Source organism: Rattus rattus, chromosome 4, assembly GCF_011064425.1.
Source record: "Rattus rattus isolate New Zealand chromosome 4, Rrattus_CSIRO_v1, whole genome shotgun sequence".
NCBI classification, from domain to species: Eukaryota; Metazoa; Chordata; class Mammalia; order Rodentia; family Muridae; genus Rattus; species Rattus rattus.
In genome coordinates, this window is record NC_046157.1 from 158878938 (window position 1) to 158894062 (window position 15125).

Genomic DNA, 15125 nt, shown 5'->3' on the forward strand with positions numbered 1-15125 from the left:
AATCAGATTATGCACTGATTAATAGAAGTCCCAAATGAGCCCTCAGATCTGCTGGAGGCATGATGTCAGGATTCCTGCCGGAGTGGAATATTGGTGAGAAGTGGTTTTCACTAATGAAAAGACCTATTCCAGGACAGAGAGCATGATAATCTCATCATTTCTAGGGATTTTGCTCTTTGTTAAAATTGAGGTCAGGGGACTAGATATTTTGCTCAGTGGTTAGAGCACTGGCTGCTCTTCCACAGGACCCAGGTTCAATTCCTAGCACACATATAGCAGCTCACAACAGTCTGTAACTCCAGTCCCAGAGTATCTGTCCTCTTTTGGCTTCTGAAGGCACTGTATGCACATGGTGTGCTGAAATACAAGCAGACCACCCACACACATAAAGGAAAAAAAGATTGAGGTCAGCTTGGGTGAGTATTAAAGAACAGAACAGTAGAGGTGACATTAGGATGGAATGCCTAAGAAGAGAAGTGGCATTCAGAGTTGTGATACCAGGAACAAAGGGATAACGTCAACACTGCAGATATTAGGTAACTAATGAACTAAAAAAGCATTTCTTGACAGCCTAGTGAATGTCAAGCATTTGGGAATGAACACTAGAAAAGTCACTGGGGTGGTAGGCAAAAATAGCTAATAATGAATGAAATTGTAGACTGGATCATTGTTCAGAGAGAGAGGAGAGAGACTGGATAGATGGAGCCACTGCACATATTGTGGTTAGGGAAGTCTCTGTGAGATTATCCTGCAGGTGAGATCTGAAGAGCAAGAGTAGGCAGCCATTTTCAGCTTTGGAAAAGATTATAGGTAAAGAGATCAAGCAGAACAGCAAGGAGAAGACTTGATGTTTTTGAGGATTAAGAAGGAAGCAGCCTTTTGGGACATACTGGAGCAAAGGTAGAGTTAGGCAGTAGCCAAGTCCTTTAGGGGCTTAGACTATATTAGAAATTTGGATTATGCCAAAGACAAGTCTCAGCTTGGAGAGGGGTTCCTGAGAGAAGAAGTGTTTGAGGGTGTGAGAAATGACTCGAAGTCAATCTTGGGGTACAAATTGTCAGCCTGTGTTCTGCTCAAGACAGCTTTCCCAGGAGGTCTCTAGATAGCTCAGCTCGCAAAGATCAAGGCCCAGTCTTTTATTTACAAATCATTTTCAAGTCAATCATTTATTCCAGGTTCCCTTTTGATTATACCAGGAATCAGCATTCCGTGACTTTTCCCCTTGATTCTTAGAAGAAGATAGCAAGTACACTTTTTAAAACATTGCTGAGGAAGTCAGAGATCTGCCTGTCTTTGTAAGCACAAACAATAAACCTAGTTGGGTGGGATCTCATCCTGGGATCTCATTCCTACCACTCCTGCACCTAAATTTGGTCTGTTTCAGGCTAATCTTGAAATCAGGAATCTGCCTGCTTTTGTATCTTCTTGCCTTTGTATCTTTTTGACAAGCTTTGTATTTTTCAATAGTGTAGCTGCTTCTTTTTTTTTTTTTAGGCCTGTGAATCCCCTTATATTATTCATATTGTGTCCTTATATTTTGCATAGTTGAAAAATTATATTTTTGAACTCATATTTTCAGAGTTCTTCCTCATAGCCTTAAGGGCTGTCCTGAAGGTCACAGCTTTTACCATTTTTGCTAAGGACATTGACACACCCTCTCCTCCCCAACTGTCTCTGATGATCATGGAATTATTAACCTTGGCAGAGAGCACATTCCCTGGAAGGAGGAACATAAAGTAAAATATACAAATAAGCCTTACACCTAGCAACTCCAGGAGGCCTAGGCCCTGCTGGCTCTGTTCCATGGATGGGAAATCATTGGCCTTACATGGCCATGCAGGTCTTGGAAGATATCTTGCCCAGAACAATGGCAAGTTACCAAAGGGTATTAAGTAGGTAGCACACAGTCCATTTCACATTTTAAAAATGTCTCTTTGGCTGTGGTGAAATGAGTAGACTTGAATGGAAGTTGGACGTCCACTTAGGAAGCCACCAAAGCCCACTAGATAAGAAAATGCTGTGACATGAAAAGAGAGCAAAGGGTGCTGCAATGAGGAGAGAAGTGCTTGCATGTGGAGCCTGAGCGGACACCATGCTATGTGTGCATGTGGAGCCTGAGCGGACACCATGCTATGTGTGCATGTGGAGCCTGAGTGGACACCATGCTATGTGTGCATGTGGAGCCTGAGTGGATGCCTGAGTGGACACCATGCCTGTGAGTGCAGGTGGAGCCTGAGCGGACACCATGCTATGTGTGCATGTGGAGCCTGAGCGGACACCATGCTATGTGTGCATGTGGAGCCTGAGCGGACACCATGCTATGTGTGCATGTGGAGCCTGAGCGGACACCATGCTATGTGTGCATGTGGAGCCTGAGCGGACACCATGCCTGTGAGTGCATGTGGAGCCTGAGCGGACACCATGCTATGTGTGCATGTGGAGCCTGAGCGGAAACCATGCCTGTGTGTACATGTGGAGCCTGAGCGGACACCATGCCTGTGTGTGCATGTGGAGCCTGAGCGGACACCATGCTATGTGTGCATGTGGAGCCTGAGCGGACACCATGCTGGTGAGTACATGTGGAGCCTGGAGCGGACACCATGCCTGTGTGTGCATGTGGAGCCTGAGCGGACACAATGCTATGTGTGCATGTGGAGCCTGAGCGGAAACATGCTATGTGTGCATGTGGAGCCTGAGCGGACACCATGCTATGTGTGCATGTGGAGCCTGAGCGGACACCATGCCTGTGTGTGCATGTGGAGCCTGAGCGGACACCATGCTATGTGTGCATGTGGAGCCTGAGCGGACACCATGCCTGTGTGTGCATGTGGAGCCTGAGTGGACACCATGCCTGTGTGTGCATGTGGAGCCTGAGCGGACACCATGCTATGTGTGCATGTGGAGCCTGAGCGGACACCATGCCTGTGTGTGCATGTGGAGCCTGAGCGGACACCATGCCTGTGTGTGAATGTGGAGCCTGAGCGGACACCATGCTGGGTGAGTGCATGGAGCCTGAGCGACACCATGCTATGTGTGCATGTGGAGCCTGGACACCATGCTGGTGAGTGCATGTGAGCCTGAGTGAACACCATGCTATGTGTGCATGTGAGCCTGAGCGGACACCATGCTATGTGTGCATGTGGAGCCTGAGCGGACACCATGCTATGTGTGCATGTGGAGCCTGAGCGGACACCATGCTATGTGTGCATGTGGAGCCTGAGCGGACACCATGCCTGTGTTTACATGTGGAGCCTGAGCGGACACCATGCTATGTGTGCATGTGGAGCCTGAGCGGACACCATGTGTGCATGTGGAGCCTGAGGACACCATGCTGGAGGAGTGCATGTGGAGCCTGAGTAGGACACCATGCTGTGTGCATGTGGAGCCTGTGGACACCATGCTGGTGAGTGCATGTGGAGCCTGGAGCGGACACCATGCTGTGTGTGCATGTGGAGCCTGAGGAACACCATGCTATGTGTGCATGTGGAGCCTGAGCGGACACCATGCTATGTGTGCATGTGGACAAGGAGGCAAAGGGAGGGATTGGGGCTGATCCCTTAGCATCCAAGCGAAGGCCTGATCTTGCTGTTAGTTAAGGTGAAGAAGACAGAACTGAAGATGTATGGATTTGGGGAGGTATAAATTTGTGAAGGAGTCCTGGTGAGGACTATAACACAGAGGCATTGGAGCCTGGATTCTGGAGCCAGACCTAACAGACTTATCTTCTCATTAAATGCCCCAGTCACCTCATCTATAACAAAAGAGGAAAACAGTATCTATGTTATAGTTGTGAGAGTTATTTCATAGCTAATTTAAATTAGCTAACTTAATTTAAATTAGTTTATTACCTCTTAAAAGTGCATGGTCCATCCATATTCTACACATATGAGTGGTGTTTGAGATTGTTTTCAATTACTGTCTGGCACATCTATAATTAACTGAGGTGGTTGCCGCCCTGTGGAGATAGCTGTCTGCAGTTGTATGATTATTTTTCAAGAAAATCTGGGAACATATTTTTATGTGTGAAATTCCTTAGTTTTTAGTCTTTTCAAACATACTGTAAGCCCGCTAAAATGTATTTGTGATTGCCAAGCTGGACTAATTAGACCATTCGCCTGTTCTTTTTCTGCAGTGCCATTCTGGTCCTCGGGTATAGGCAAAGAGAAGGCAGATAGTTGGGGTCAGTTGAAAGGTAGGCCTTATTGATTGTGTAGACAGAATTGGGGACCCAGAGCTCAAAGTTTCTGAAGCTTAGAGATAATGGCAGGCCAAAACTGTTAGTTGGCCAAGGAAGGGAGTAGCCATAGCTGAAGGACAATGATTGGTAAGTTTCTGGGCTGTGACATGGAGGTCTTAGTGAAGCTGAAGTATTACTGGAATTCCCATGGTATGTGGGACGGAAGTACAGCACACTCCACCCAGGAGGAGTGATGCCGGACTGTCTGTGTTTGGAACTGATGTGATAGGCAGTGGACAAGGTAGCTGGGACGATAGAGACAAAGGTAGCTTGAATGATTTGGTCACTGATGTAGATTCAGAGTCCTTAAATGTTTATAGGAATAGGGATTAGAAGGGAAGGGAGTGACACTTGCATCAAAACATTAGTGAATTAATGCTGTAATTAATAAGTAAGAAGTACCTGCACTAAGTCTAGCAAGAACCGTGACATGAACTTCAAAAGGGTGTTTGAGAAAGAATATAGGAACAAACCAATTTTAAGTCCATTATTGGGAAATAGTCTCCACTATCCTTGAGATTGTCTTTGATAGCACCCAGAGGAAGCAATGACATTAGTGCAGGGCTGGGTTCTGATCTGGTAAGAAGTGACAAAAGTATTCAGAATAGGATCCTCATTGGTTAAACTCCAGGCCTGGAAAAATTTCAAAAAGAGGAAGTACAGGGGATTGGGTGGAAGACAGACACTCAGGATTTGGCCTCCTCTGGGTGAGACTGATCTTCTGCTAGGGGAGTCTTTGAGCTGGTAGACTGACAGTCTCTTCTCCTGTCAGGCTGTAGGGTCCGCTCTGCTCTGCCGAGGACTCAGGTGGAATTGCTTGTTTCAAATGTGATCTGTTCTCTCTGGGGTCTGTTCCTGATATCCAGTTTTTAAGTTAAATTTCCGTATGCTAATCAGAAGCAAGGCTTCTGTCCTACCCTCTGTGCTTTTATCTGTTGCGAGGTTTGGGACAGTGAATCAAGAATCAAGAACTTTCTGCCTTTTCATATATTTTAAGTTGAGCCTAGATACAGACCTGAACAATGTATCTTTCCTGGGAGCCCAGTCTTGATTTTTCTCAGTATTCTGCAATTAAAGGCACACTCAAATCAAGAGGCTAGCTCTTTGCTGAACTAAAAGGGAGATGTTAGAAGAATAGGAATTAAAAAAAAAATCTTAGAAAAGGGTGTCTGGAACCAGAAAATGAAATGCTAAAAAATCCTGTTTAAATTCCCAGAAGCATTTCCCCTTAAGTCTGTCATTCCCTACTGTAGCCTCCTCGTCACAGTGCCTGTCAAACTAGTGGTCAGGAAATATTTGTTGAATGTGTGAGTATTTAGAAAAAAGTTGTAAGTGTTTCTCTTTCCTTTCAGGAAGAAACAGTTGTTTTAGAAGTGAATTTGCTTCATCACTCTTAACCAAGAAAGCCTGGGCAGCCTTGTCAGCTATATCCCCACGCCTCTCTGTAACCCAGCAGAGTTCTGGCAGGATGGGGACAAGTGTCGGACGCCTCTCCTGCTGCAACTCTACTGCCCTGCCCCCTTCCTTCACCTTTGCTCTTCCCTTAGGACTGTGTTAGCTGTCAGTGTGCTCCTGAAACTGTAACTCACAGCGTTCCACACCTTTTCTTTCTCAAGGACTAAGCTTAGTTCTTACTCAGTACCCTATGTGGTCTGTTTGGGGGTTTGACCATAATCACTATCAAGTATCAATACCAATGGCTAAGGACTGAGTGATCATTTGTGATAATCTAATTGTTATATTAAGATGTGTACCATGGCATGGTAATTTATAATTTAAATACCTGTGAAAGAAAGAAATTATTTTCCATTTAATTTTATGCCTTCACCTATCTTGTGAATTATGTGCCTTTGAGTCATTCCTTTTAGTGGGGAATGTTATTCAAACACTTTCTCAAGTTATCCTTTGAGTTGTGTAGGTCGGAAAACAGCTTCTTCCCTGCATGTGTTCCAGTGGCCGTGAGTGCAGCTGCACTCTGGGGGAGGTTATGGCTTCCTGAAAAAGACCCAGAGCACTGAGCAGCCATTGAAGACTGCCCCCACCTGCACCCCTGACATAAATAGAAGTGGACCCTGACTTGGTGCTGGAGTCCTACGAAGTTGAAGGCAGACTGGGTGGCCTCGCTGTGGGAGCTAGCATTGACAGTTGCAGTGAGAGCTGTTGGAACCATTTGGAATATTAACTCATGTGGCTCTACGGAGGGGCCAGAGTAAAACGTGCATATCTGGTGCCTTGAGGCTAAGCATCCGATTAGAAACCAGCTTGAAAAAATGGTCCCAGAAACGGGACATTGAGCAGAGGTCATGGGACTGAGAGAGAAAATAGGCTGCTGGTATGGAGGAGGCTCCTCTCCAGAGAGCCTGAGTAGAGTCGGGTGTAAATGAGAGGGTAGGTAGTTGTCCTGTCCTGCTCTATGCGACTGCTGCTAATCCTTCTTGTGCCCATCAGAGCAGGGCAGCAGACTCAGCTGCCAGTGTTGGAACCTGGTGTCTCCTAGACCAGCCTTGATCAGTTCTCATACATCTAACTTGTTTTCTGGATCAAATTGCTTAATAACTTTATCAGAGAATAACATATATAGGAAAAATCATAAATATCCAGCTAGTAGATTTTTTCATAGACTTTGGTTTTGTTTTGTTTTAAAGGGTGTATTGAGGATCAATCCAAAGAAGTTTCATGAAGCCTTCATTCCTTCTCCGGTAAGTTTATTAACTTTATAATAAACTCAATGTCATACTGAATATTTTAGATGTGCTCTGAACTTGAAATCATATACTTTGACTAAAAAGCAGAATAGTAAAACAAAGTTGAGAATAGGCAAAGATTTGTTTCAAATTTAAATAAATAAAATTTGTTCACTACCCCTTCTGCCAGTCTTAAAGTTGAACGCCAGATGAGAAGGATGACATTTGTTCTGAGGCTGCAGAAAGCAGCTGGACCTTCGCAGACTACCCGTCAGCCCATGTAATTGGATGCTCTTGGTTTATAGCTTAAAGGGATTTATAGGTTTTTCCACTGATTTAAGTTAATCTTTCCTAAACAAATATGCTATCTACTTTCGTTCTACCGCATGAGCTAATCTGAACATTTGTCCAAAAATAATGTGTAATGCTTTTCTGTTTCTCACTTCACTTTGGTGCAGATGATAGGCCTGTGGACAAGGTGCTTTAGGTTTTGTTTTTAGGCTGTTTCTTGTATTCATGACTTATCTAAGAGCTTCTCTCTGGTTAAAGTAGTCCTGCACTGATAAGTAGTTAGCAGCAGGTCTGTGCAGAAGTCTGTACCTGAAGCTGGGAGAACAGTATTCTTGAGTTCCTGGTCTGACTTTTCCAGGATGTTGTAATGGATGGCTACTTTTTTTAAATTGTATTTTCTTTTTACATTTACATGTTACCCCATTTCCTGGTTTCCCCTCCAGAAACCCACTACCCCACACCTCCTGCTTCTATAGCTATACTCTGACTTGTAAAGTACCAACTTTGAGGTGGCATTTTACCTTGGGGACAGTTCTGTTATGCAGTAGATTGTGTAGAGTTTGTTTACATGTATGTTAGAGTCTAAAGTTTGCTCATACATTGAAGGTCACATGCAAGAAGAAGATGCCATGTGTCATCTTAGAATCAATGTCTGTTTCAGTAGGCTCTGTATAACCAGCATTTCTCACATTAGAAAGGTTGGCTTTGTTTTGTTTTGTTTTGTTTTTTTTTGGTAGCATTCCAGTTGTAAGAGTTTAATTAAATCATGAGTCTTTGTGTATGAAAAACAGTGATTTTTTTTTTAATTGGATATGTTTTTATTAACATTTCGAATGTTATCCTCTTTCCGGGTTTCCCATCCGTAAGTGGGATGTTGGGGCTTGAATGCTTACCTGTCTACAGGAAAGTGTATGAAAAGAACTTATGGTCTGACCATAGGAAATAGATGTTCTCATGTCTAATATGAAGAGATGATCAAATATACTCTGTCACAGCTTTAAAATTTTAAGGCTTTTGGAGAGAAAAGAAGGAAATTTAATTAGATTAGGCTTATTCTTACTCTAAAAATGTTTACTGAGTGTTATTTGCCATGTGAAACTGTCCACCTAGGCCAGTGGGCTAGGTTCTTATCATCAGCTATAAAAGAATATTTTGTGTTGAAGGAACTTGACTTGGAATATTATAGTTTCTATTGGTAGTAAGCAGATTTTATTTTCTTATGGCGGATTCCAAATGTGTGGGACAAGTACATATATCTACCTGCCAGTACCTGGAATTCTTGGCAAAAGTAAAATACAAAGTGAAAATTAAAACAAATAACTTTTAAGTAAAGTAAGATAATGATAATATTACAATTTCTTTTTATCCTATTTGAGTTGAGATAAAGAAAAGTAATGGAGGGCGTGTTGTTTCTGTCCTGGATTATGTGGGTCTAATTTTTGTCGTGGGAGGCATGCTTTATCCAGCTGCGGAATTTTTTTCTGGTCTAGAAGGACCTATTATCTCACTAATAGAGGATACTTTGACCATTATGACATTCTTGTATTGTCTTCCATCATTGTCTTTTTAGTTAGATATTCCCACACTCCTTTTATTTTTCTATGGATGTTCATCTTCCACTTCCTGTCTCCTTCCTCATCCCCTACCCATCTTTAGATATTTCTTCTGCTATTTTTTCTAATGGATGAGGCAAGTCTAGCATCCAAGTCTAGCATTTCAGAGCCTTAGAGACCAGTTAAGAGGGATGATACTGAACAGTTCCTAAGTGCAGGATCTTTTATTTTGTTTTTTAAGACAGGATTTCTCTGCAAAGCCCTGGTTGTCCTGGGACTTGATCTGTAGACCAGTCTGGCCTCTCAAAACACAAGAGATGTGCTTGCCTTTGCCTCCAGGGTGCAGGGATTAAAGGTGCCACCATCACCTGGCTTAAGTTTAGTATTTTAAAAATGACGAACTTGGCTATAGATATAGGCTTCTGAGTGAATTGAAGAATTGAATAGTGTACAGTAGCTAGGGGTTGTCTTAGATTCTACTTATTCTCTCTTCTTGGTTCCTTAAGACAGTAATGTTATAGTCTAGTCATCTACTCTTTTATTTTCTGAGCCACAAAAGGATGCATACAGCTGCTTGTTGAGGAGACACTGCATTGCTGATGTTTCGATACAGGAGGATGGGTTAGGATGACCTCTGAGCAGCTCTCTTCCTTGAAGGGCAGTTCATGAGATCATGGTGCTTTAAATACTTTGCAGAAGGCAACAGTTGATGGTGATGGGTCACACTTGTGTTCACATTCTAGTCACCAGTTATCTCTGTTTCTCTGGGAAGCTCATCACAGGGTCAAATTGCCTTAATTCTTTGTGGCTAACACGGTAGCTGTTTCTTAGGGATGAGGGTGGGGTCAGGTTTGGCAGAGTGTAGGCCACAGCTGCCAGCCATCACCAGACTGGAAATTGAATAGAAAGTTTGTAACTGGGAACTATAAAACATGCTAAGTGGTTAAAATCTTCTTCCTTTTTTTTTTTTTTTTTGAGGCAGGGTTGGTGATTTTGGAATGCCAGTTTTAATTAACTAGAATTTTATAGTACTCAAGTTATTTGAGTACTATAAAATATTAAATATTAACAGTATAGAGTGTCTATATTACAAAATGAGTGACTTTCCAGAGACTTTTGCTATCAGCTCCTGTAAGGAACACCAACATTTAACTTCTCTTTTATTCTCTGAAAAGGAACATGACAACTTGGGACACTAAAGAAGAGTGCATGATTGTGGAGACATTTTTCTCTTGGCCTCAGATCCCCAAAAGCATGTTTTTCCTTAGCTGTTTCTTGCATTTAAGAGATTTATCAAGAAATCTCTGACACCCATTTGATTTTGAAGTAGATGCCTGGAGAGTTTGCTGGGCACCACACCACTTACCATGGGGCCTTTCTGGTTTTGAGACTGAGGATGCCTAAGGTGTTGATGCTTTGTGTTCACAGTCTAGAGCTTACCATGCTCTGAAGTCAGGAGATAGGTGGTTTGAAGATGCTTTATGAATCTTATTTTCATTTAAAATTTCATGTATAAGTACTATATTTAAATCATCTCCTTTCCCTCTCATCCCTCTAGTTCCTCCCAAATCTCTTCACTACTCCTCAGGTCATAACCTTATGTTTATATGTATGTATGTGCATGTATATATCCATGTTTGTACATATAAATGCATAAATATAACCTGCGGAGTCAATTTGGTATTATGTATGTGTTTAGATTGTTGGGTGACCAATTAAGATGTTCATCAGAGGGGAAGGCTGATTCTCTCTCTCCTGCCAGTCATTAAGGTGTCCTGAGTCTGAAGTATGTGATATCTTCATCAACAGGGATTGACCTTCAATATCTGGGCGGCAATTTAGAGTAACAGCAACAGCATGTTATTTTGAGAGTCTTTTGGACTCTCTTGATCAACAACTTGCAAGGAGGGTCCCTGTTTTCTGGTACTGAGGTTTTAAATGTGATTCCTTATGGAATCATGTTTACTTGAAATTAATATAAGTGTAAATGTTTACATATGTATCTGTTAAATTAACCTTAAGTTCTTGTCCCTTTCGTCTCTCTCTGCTTTCTTTGGAGGTTATTTTTTTCTCTCACTCTAAACTGAAAAAGGATAACATAAAAAAAGCATCTTTTTTGTTTTAGTAATTTCTTTTTTTTTTTTTTATTGAGTATTTCTTATTTACATTTCAATGTTATTCCCTTTCCCAGTTTCCGTCCAACATCCCCCTAACCCTCCCTCCCCTTCTTTATGGGTGTTCCCCTCCCCTGCCTCCCCCCATTACCGCCCTGCCCCCAACAATCACGTTCACTGGGGGTTCAGTCTTAGCAGGACCAAGGGCTTCCCCTTCCACTGGTGATCTTACTAGGCTATTCATTGCTACCTATGAGGTCAGAGTCGAGTGTCAGTCCATGCATAGTCTTTGGGTAGTGGCTTAGTCCCTGGAAGCTCTGGTTGCTTGTCATTGTTGTTCATATGGGGTCTCGAGCCCCTTCAAGCTCTTCCAGTCCTTTCTCTTGATTCCTTCAACGGGGGTCCTGTTCTCAGTTCAGTGGTTTGCTGCTGGCATTCGCCTCTGTATTTGCTGTATTCTGGCTGTGTCTCTCAGGAGAGATCTATATCCGGTTCCTGTCGGCCTGCACTTCTTTGCTTCATCCATCTTGTCTAATTGGGTGGCTGTATATGTATGGGCCACATGTGGGGCAGGCTCTGAATGGGTGTTCCTTCTGCCTCTGTTTTAATCTTTGCCTCTCTATTCCTTGCCAAGGGTATTCTTGTTCCCCTTTTAAAGAAGGAGTGAAGCATTCACATTTTGATCATCTGTCTTGAGTTTCATGTGTTCTATGCATCTAGGGTAATTCAAGCATTTGGGCTAATAGCCACTTATCAATGAGTACATACCATGTGTGTTTTTCTGTGATTGGGTTACCTCACTCAGGATGATATTTTTCCAGTTCCAACCATTTACCTATGAATTTCATAGTCATTGTTTTTGATAGCTGAGTAATATTCCATTGTGTAGATGTACCACAATGTACATTCTGCATCCATTCCTCTGTTGAAGGGCATCTGGGTTCTTTCCAGCTTCTGGCTATTATAAATAAGGCTGCTATGAACATAGTGGAGCACGTGTCTTTTTTATATGTTGGGGCATCTTTTGGGTATATGCTCAAGAGAGGTATAGCTTGGTCCTCAGGTAGTTCAATGTCCAATTTTCTGAGGACCCTCCCGACTGATTTCCAGTCTGCAATCCCACCAGCAATGGAGGAGTGCTCCTCTTTCTCCACATCCTCGCCAGCATTTGCTGTCACCTGAGTTTTTGATCTTAGCCATTCTCACTGATGTGAGGTGAAATCTCAGGGTTGTTTTGATTTGCATTTCCCTTATGACTAAAGATGTTGAACATTTCTTTAGGTGTTTCTCAGCCATTTGACATTCCTCAGCTGTGAATTCTTTGTTTAGCTCTGACCCCATTTTTTTTTTAATAGGGTTATTTGTCTCCTGAGGTCTAACTTTTTGAGTTCTTTGTATATTTTGGATATAAGGCCTCTATCTGTTGTAGGATTGGTAAAGATCTTTTCCCAATCTGTTGGTTGCCGTTTTGTCCTAATCACAGTGTCCTTTGCCTTATAGAAGCTTTGCAGTTTTATGAGATCCCATTTGTCGATTCTTGATCTTAGAGCATAAGCCATTGGTGTTTTGTTCAGGAAATTTTTTCCAGTGCCCATGTGTTTGAGATGCTTCCCTACTTTTTTCTTCTATTAGTTTGAGTGTATCTGGTTTGATGTGGAGGTCCTTGATCCACTTGGACTTAAGCTTTGTACAGGGTGATAAGCATGGATCGATCTGCATTCTTCTACATGTTGACCTCCAGTTGAACCAGCACCATTTGCTGAAAATGCTATCTTTTTCCATTGGATGGTTTTGGCTCCTTTGTCAAAAAATCAAGTGACCATAGGTGTGTGGGTTCATTTCTGGGTCTTCAATTCTATTCCATTGGTCTATCTGTCTGTCTCTGTACCAATACCATGCAGTTTTTATCTTTTAGTAATTTCTTTATGTGTTTTCTTTGTTTTTGTTTGCCTATAGTAGATCTCTTTAAGTATTTGGTGATTTTAGCCTCTGCTAGTCTGTTTTTAGGTTTGAATTTTTTTTTCTATCAGAAGAGACTTAGTTCCATTTAGATTTGTTTTAGGCTATGGAATAGTGTTAAGTTAGCAGACAGATTTAGAGTGTAAACACTTTTTTTTCTTTCTTTCTGTTTTTCAGAGCTGGGGACTGAACCCAGGGCCTTGCGCTTGCTAGGCAAGCGCTCTACCACTGAGCTAAATCCCCAACCCCGAGTGTAAACACTTTTAAAGAAATAAATTTTGGCTCCAGGCCTTGGTAATTTGACTGTTCCTTTATTTCTCCCTCCAACTTAGGATGGTGATCGGGACATTTTTATTGATGGAGTTGTTGCTCGTAATAGAGCCTTAAATGGGGACCTTGTGGTTGTAAAACTGCTTCCTGAGGACCAGTGGAAGGTGAGTTTAAATTTCCTTTTCTAATTATTTTTTTATAGTGTATCATGCATTCTATGATGTACTTAAGCAGTGTGTGTGTGTGTGTGTGTGTGTGTGTGTGTGTGTGTGTGTGTGTGTGTGTTGTGGATTATGGGCCCCTTAGACCCCAAGGTAAAACTGAGTTTTGCCTCTGAGTAAGGAAGGTTATTGAATGGGGATTTGAAGCATCTTCCCCCACCTCCCGCCCCGTTTTCTTTCTCCAGTCCATCTATCTTGTCAGATTCTTGTATTGAATTGATTTCTTTTGGGTAAGAAAAGTGCTTGTAGTCTACGGCCATACCACCCTGAACGCGCCCGATCTCGTCTGAAGAAAAGTGCTTGTAGGGTCTTGGCAAGTGTGAAATAATTTATTAATTTCCTACACTCTATGCTGTAAGAGCTGGAACAAATCTACAGAAATGACGATATTTTTCATCCAATTCTGTACTGTACCGTACACACTTTTTCATCCATGTCCTGTACTGAGCCACGCAGCAGTATATATTTAGTGCTGGGATTTGAGGTATGTGCCACTGAGCCTGGATCTAGAGGTCTGATTTTGCGAATGCCCATGCTGCTAGAGCTGGTTAAACAGCAAAGGGTTGGCAAAACAGGTAGCATCCCTTCAGTCGGTACAGTCCAGGCTTCGTGGATAAAACTTACTGTCTTTCTTTTCCAGTTAATATGTAAAAATGGAAGAAATCAAATCAGAAACTGTCCTGGCTGTTGTCTGAACATTCACTGCAGTGGGGACATGTTACAGTGTGGAGGCTGAGACTTGGGCCTGACAGTTGATGTGGAGAGGAGTTGGCATGTGAAGACAGAGTAGACAGGAGTGAAGGCATCTGTGAGAGCAGAACAAGGAGTCAGGGGAGCTGCAAACAGCTGCTACGTTTTGTAATAGGCAAAATGATTGTGATGTCATTAGCTGAAATGGAGGGCAGGGGGGAAAGCATGGATTGCTGTAAATGTCACTTGTTTTGCTTGGTCTTATTAATATTTTCCTTTCTGAATATATTATTTAAAAAAACTTCAGCATCCTAGATGGTCTCACTTACTGGTAAACCCTGCTAAACATTTAAAGAAGAAATAGTCCTTGTCTTACACAAAGAGCTACCCTTTTTCCTTCATTCTACCAGACCACCATTGTGAAATAGCAGCATAAGAAACCACATAAAAAATCAAAAGATTTCTTAAGATCTCATAAACACAGGTGAACAAGTACCCAACAAAATATTGGCAAAGAGACTCTAGGAATGTGAACTAAGAATAGAACGTGGATATGTGGCGCTTGTCCTAGAAATGCGAAGTTGGCTTAATGTTTAAAAGCAGTCTTTACAGCCCACCATTTAACAAGCTAAGTCTTACACCATATTTCAATCAAGTATTAGTCAGTGTACATAGGAAAAACAAAATTCCAGAATTGCTCACGATAAAATTCTAGTACTGAAGAGGCTAGGGCAGGGGGTTCCTGAGTTGGTGCTACATGGTAAGACTCTGTCCTACCCACTAAGAGGAGGGTGTCAGGGGCACTCCTGCGTCGTCCTCAGTTTTGAAGGCAAATCCTTTCACCACTAAGAATGGCACTGCTTTAATGTCTTCTACATGTTCTCTGTGTTCTCAGTTCATAACATGACCACTATTCCTGGCTTGCTGCAAATTTTTATCATGAACAATTATGGTATATAGGTATCGGCCTCCAAACTTGCCTTCCCTACATTGAGACTCAAGCCAGTACCAAAAGGAACTAGGAAATAACTGTTTTATGACAGTGTGTGTGTGTGTGTGTGTGTGTGTGTGTGTGTGTGTGTGTGTGTGTACCATTTGTTTAGTCT

The 15125-nt window shown here is 42.3% G+C and overlaps 1 protein-coding gene across 4 annotated transcripts in view; it reads left to right on the forward strand.

Annotated features, from left to right (window-relative positions):
* Dis3l2 (DIS3 like 3'-5' exoribonuclease 2) overlaps positions 1–15125 on the forward strand; it is a 350417-nt gene that overhangs the window by 37185 nt on the left and 298107 nt on the right. For all 4 annotated transcript variants that reach the window (XM_032901537.1, XM_032901540.1, XM_032901539.1 and 1 more), the window contains exons 4-5: positions 6883–6936; positions 13171–13272. In XM_032901537.1, the coding sequence (XP_032757428.1) occupies positions 6883–6936; positions 13171–13272 (156 nt within the window). The remainder of the gene's footprint in view (positions 1–6882; positions 6937–13170; positions 13273–15125) is intronic.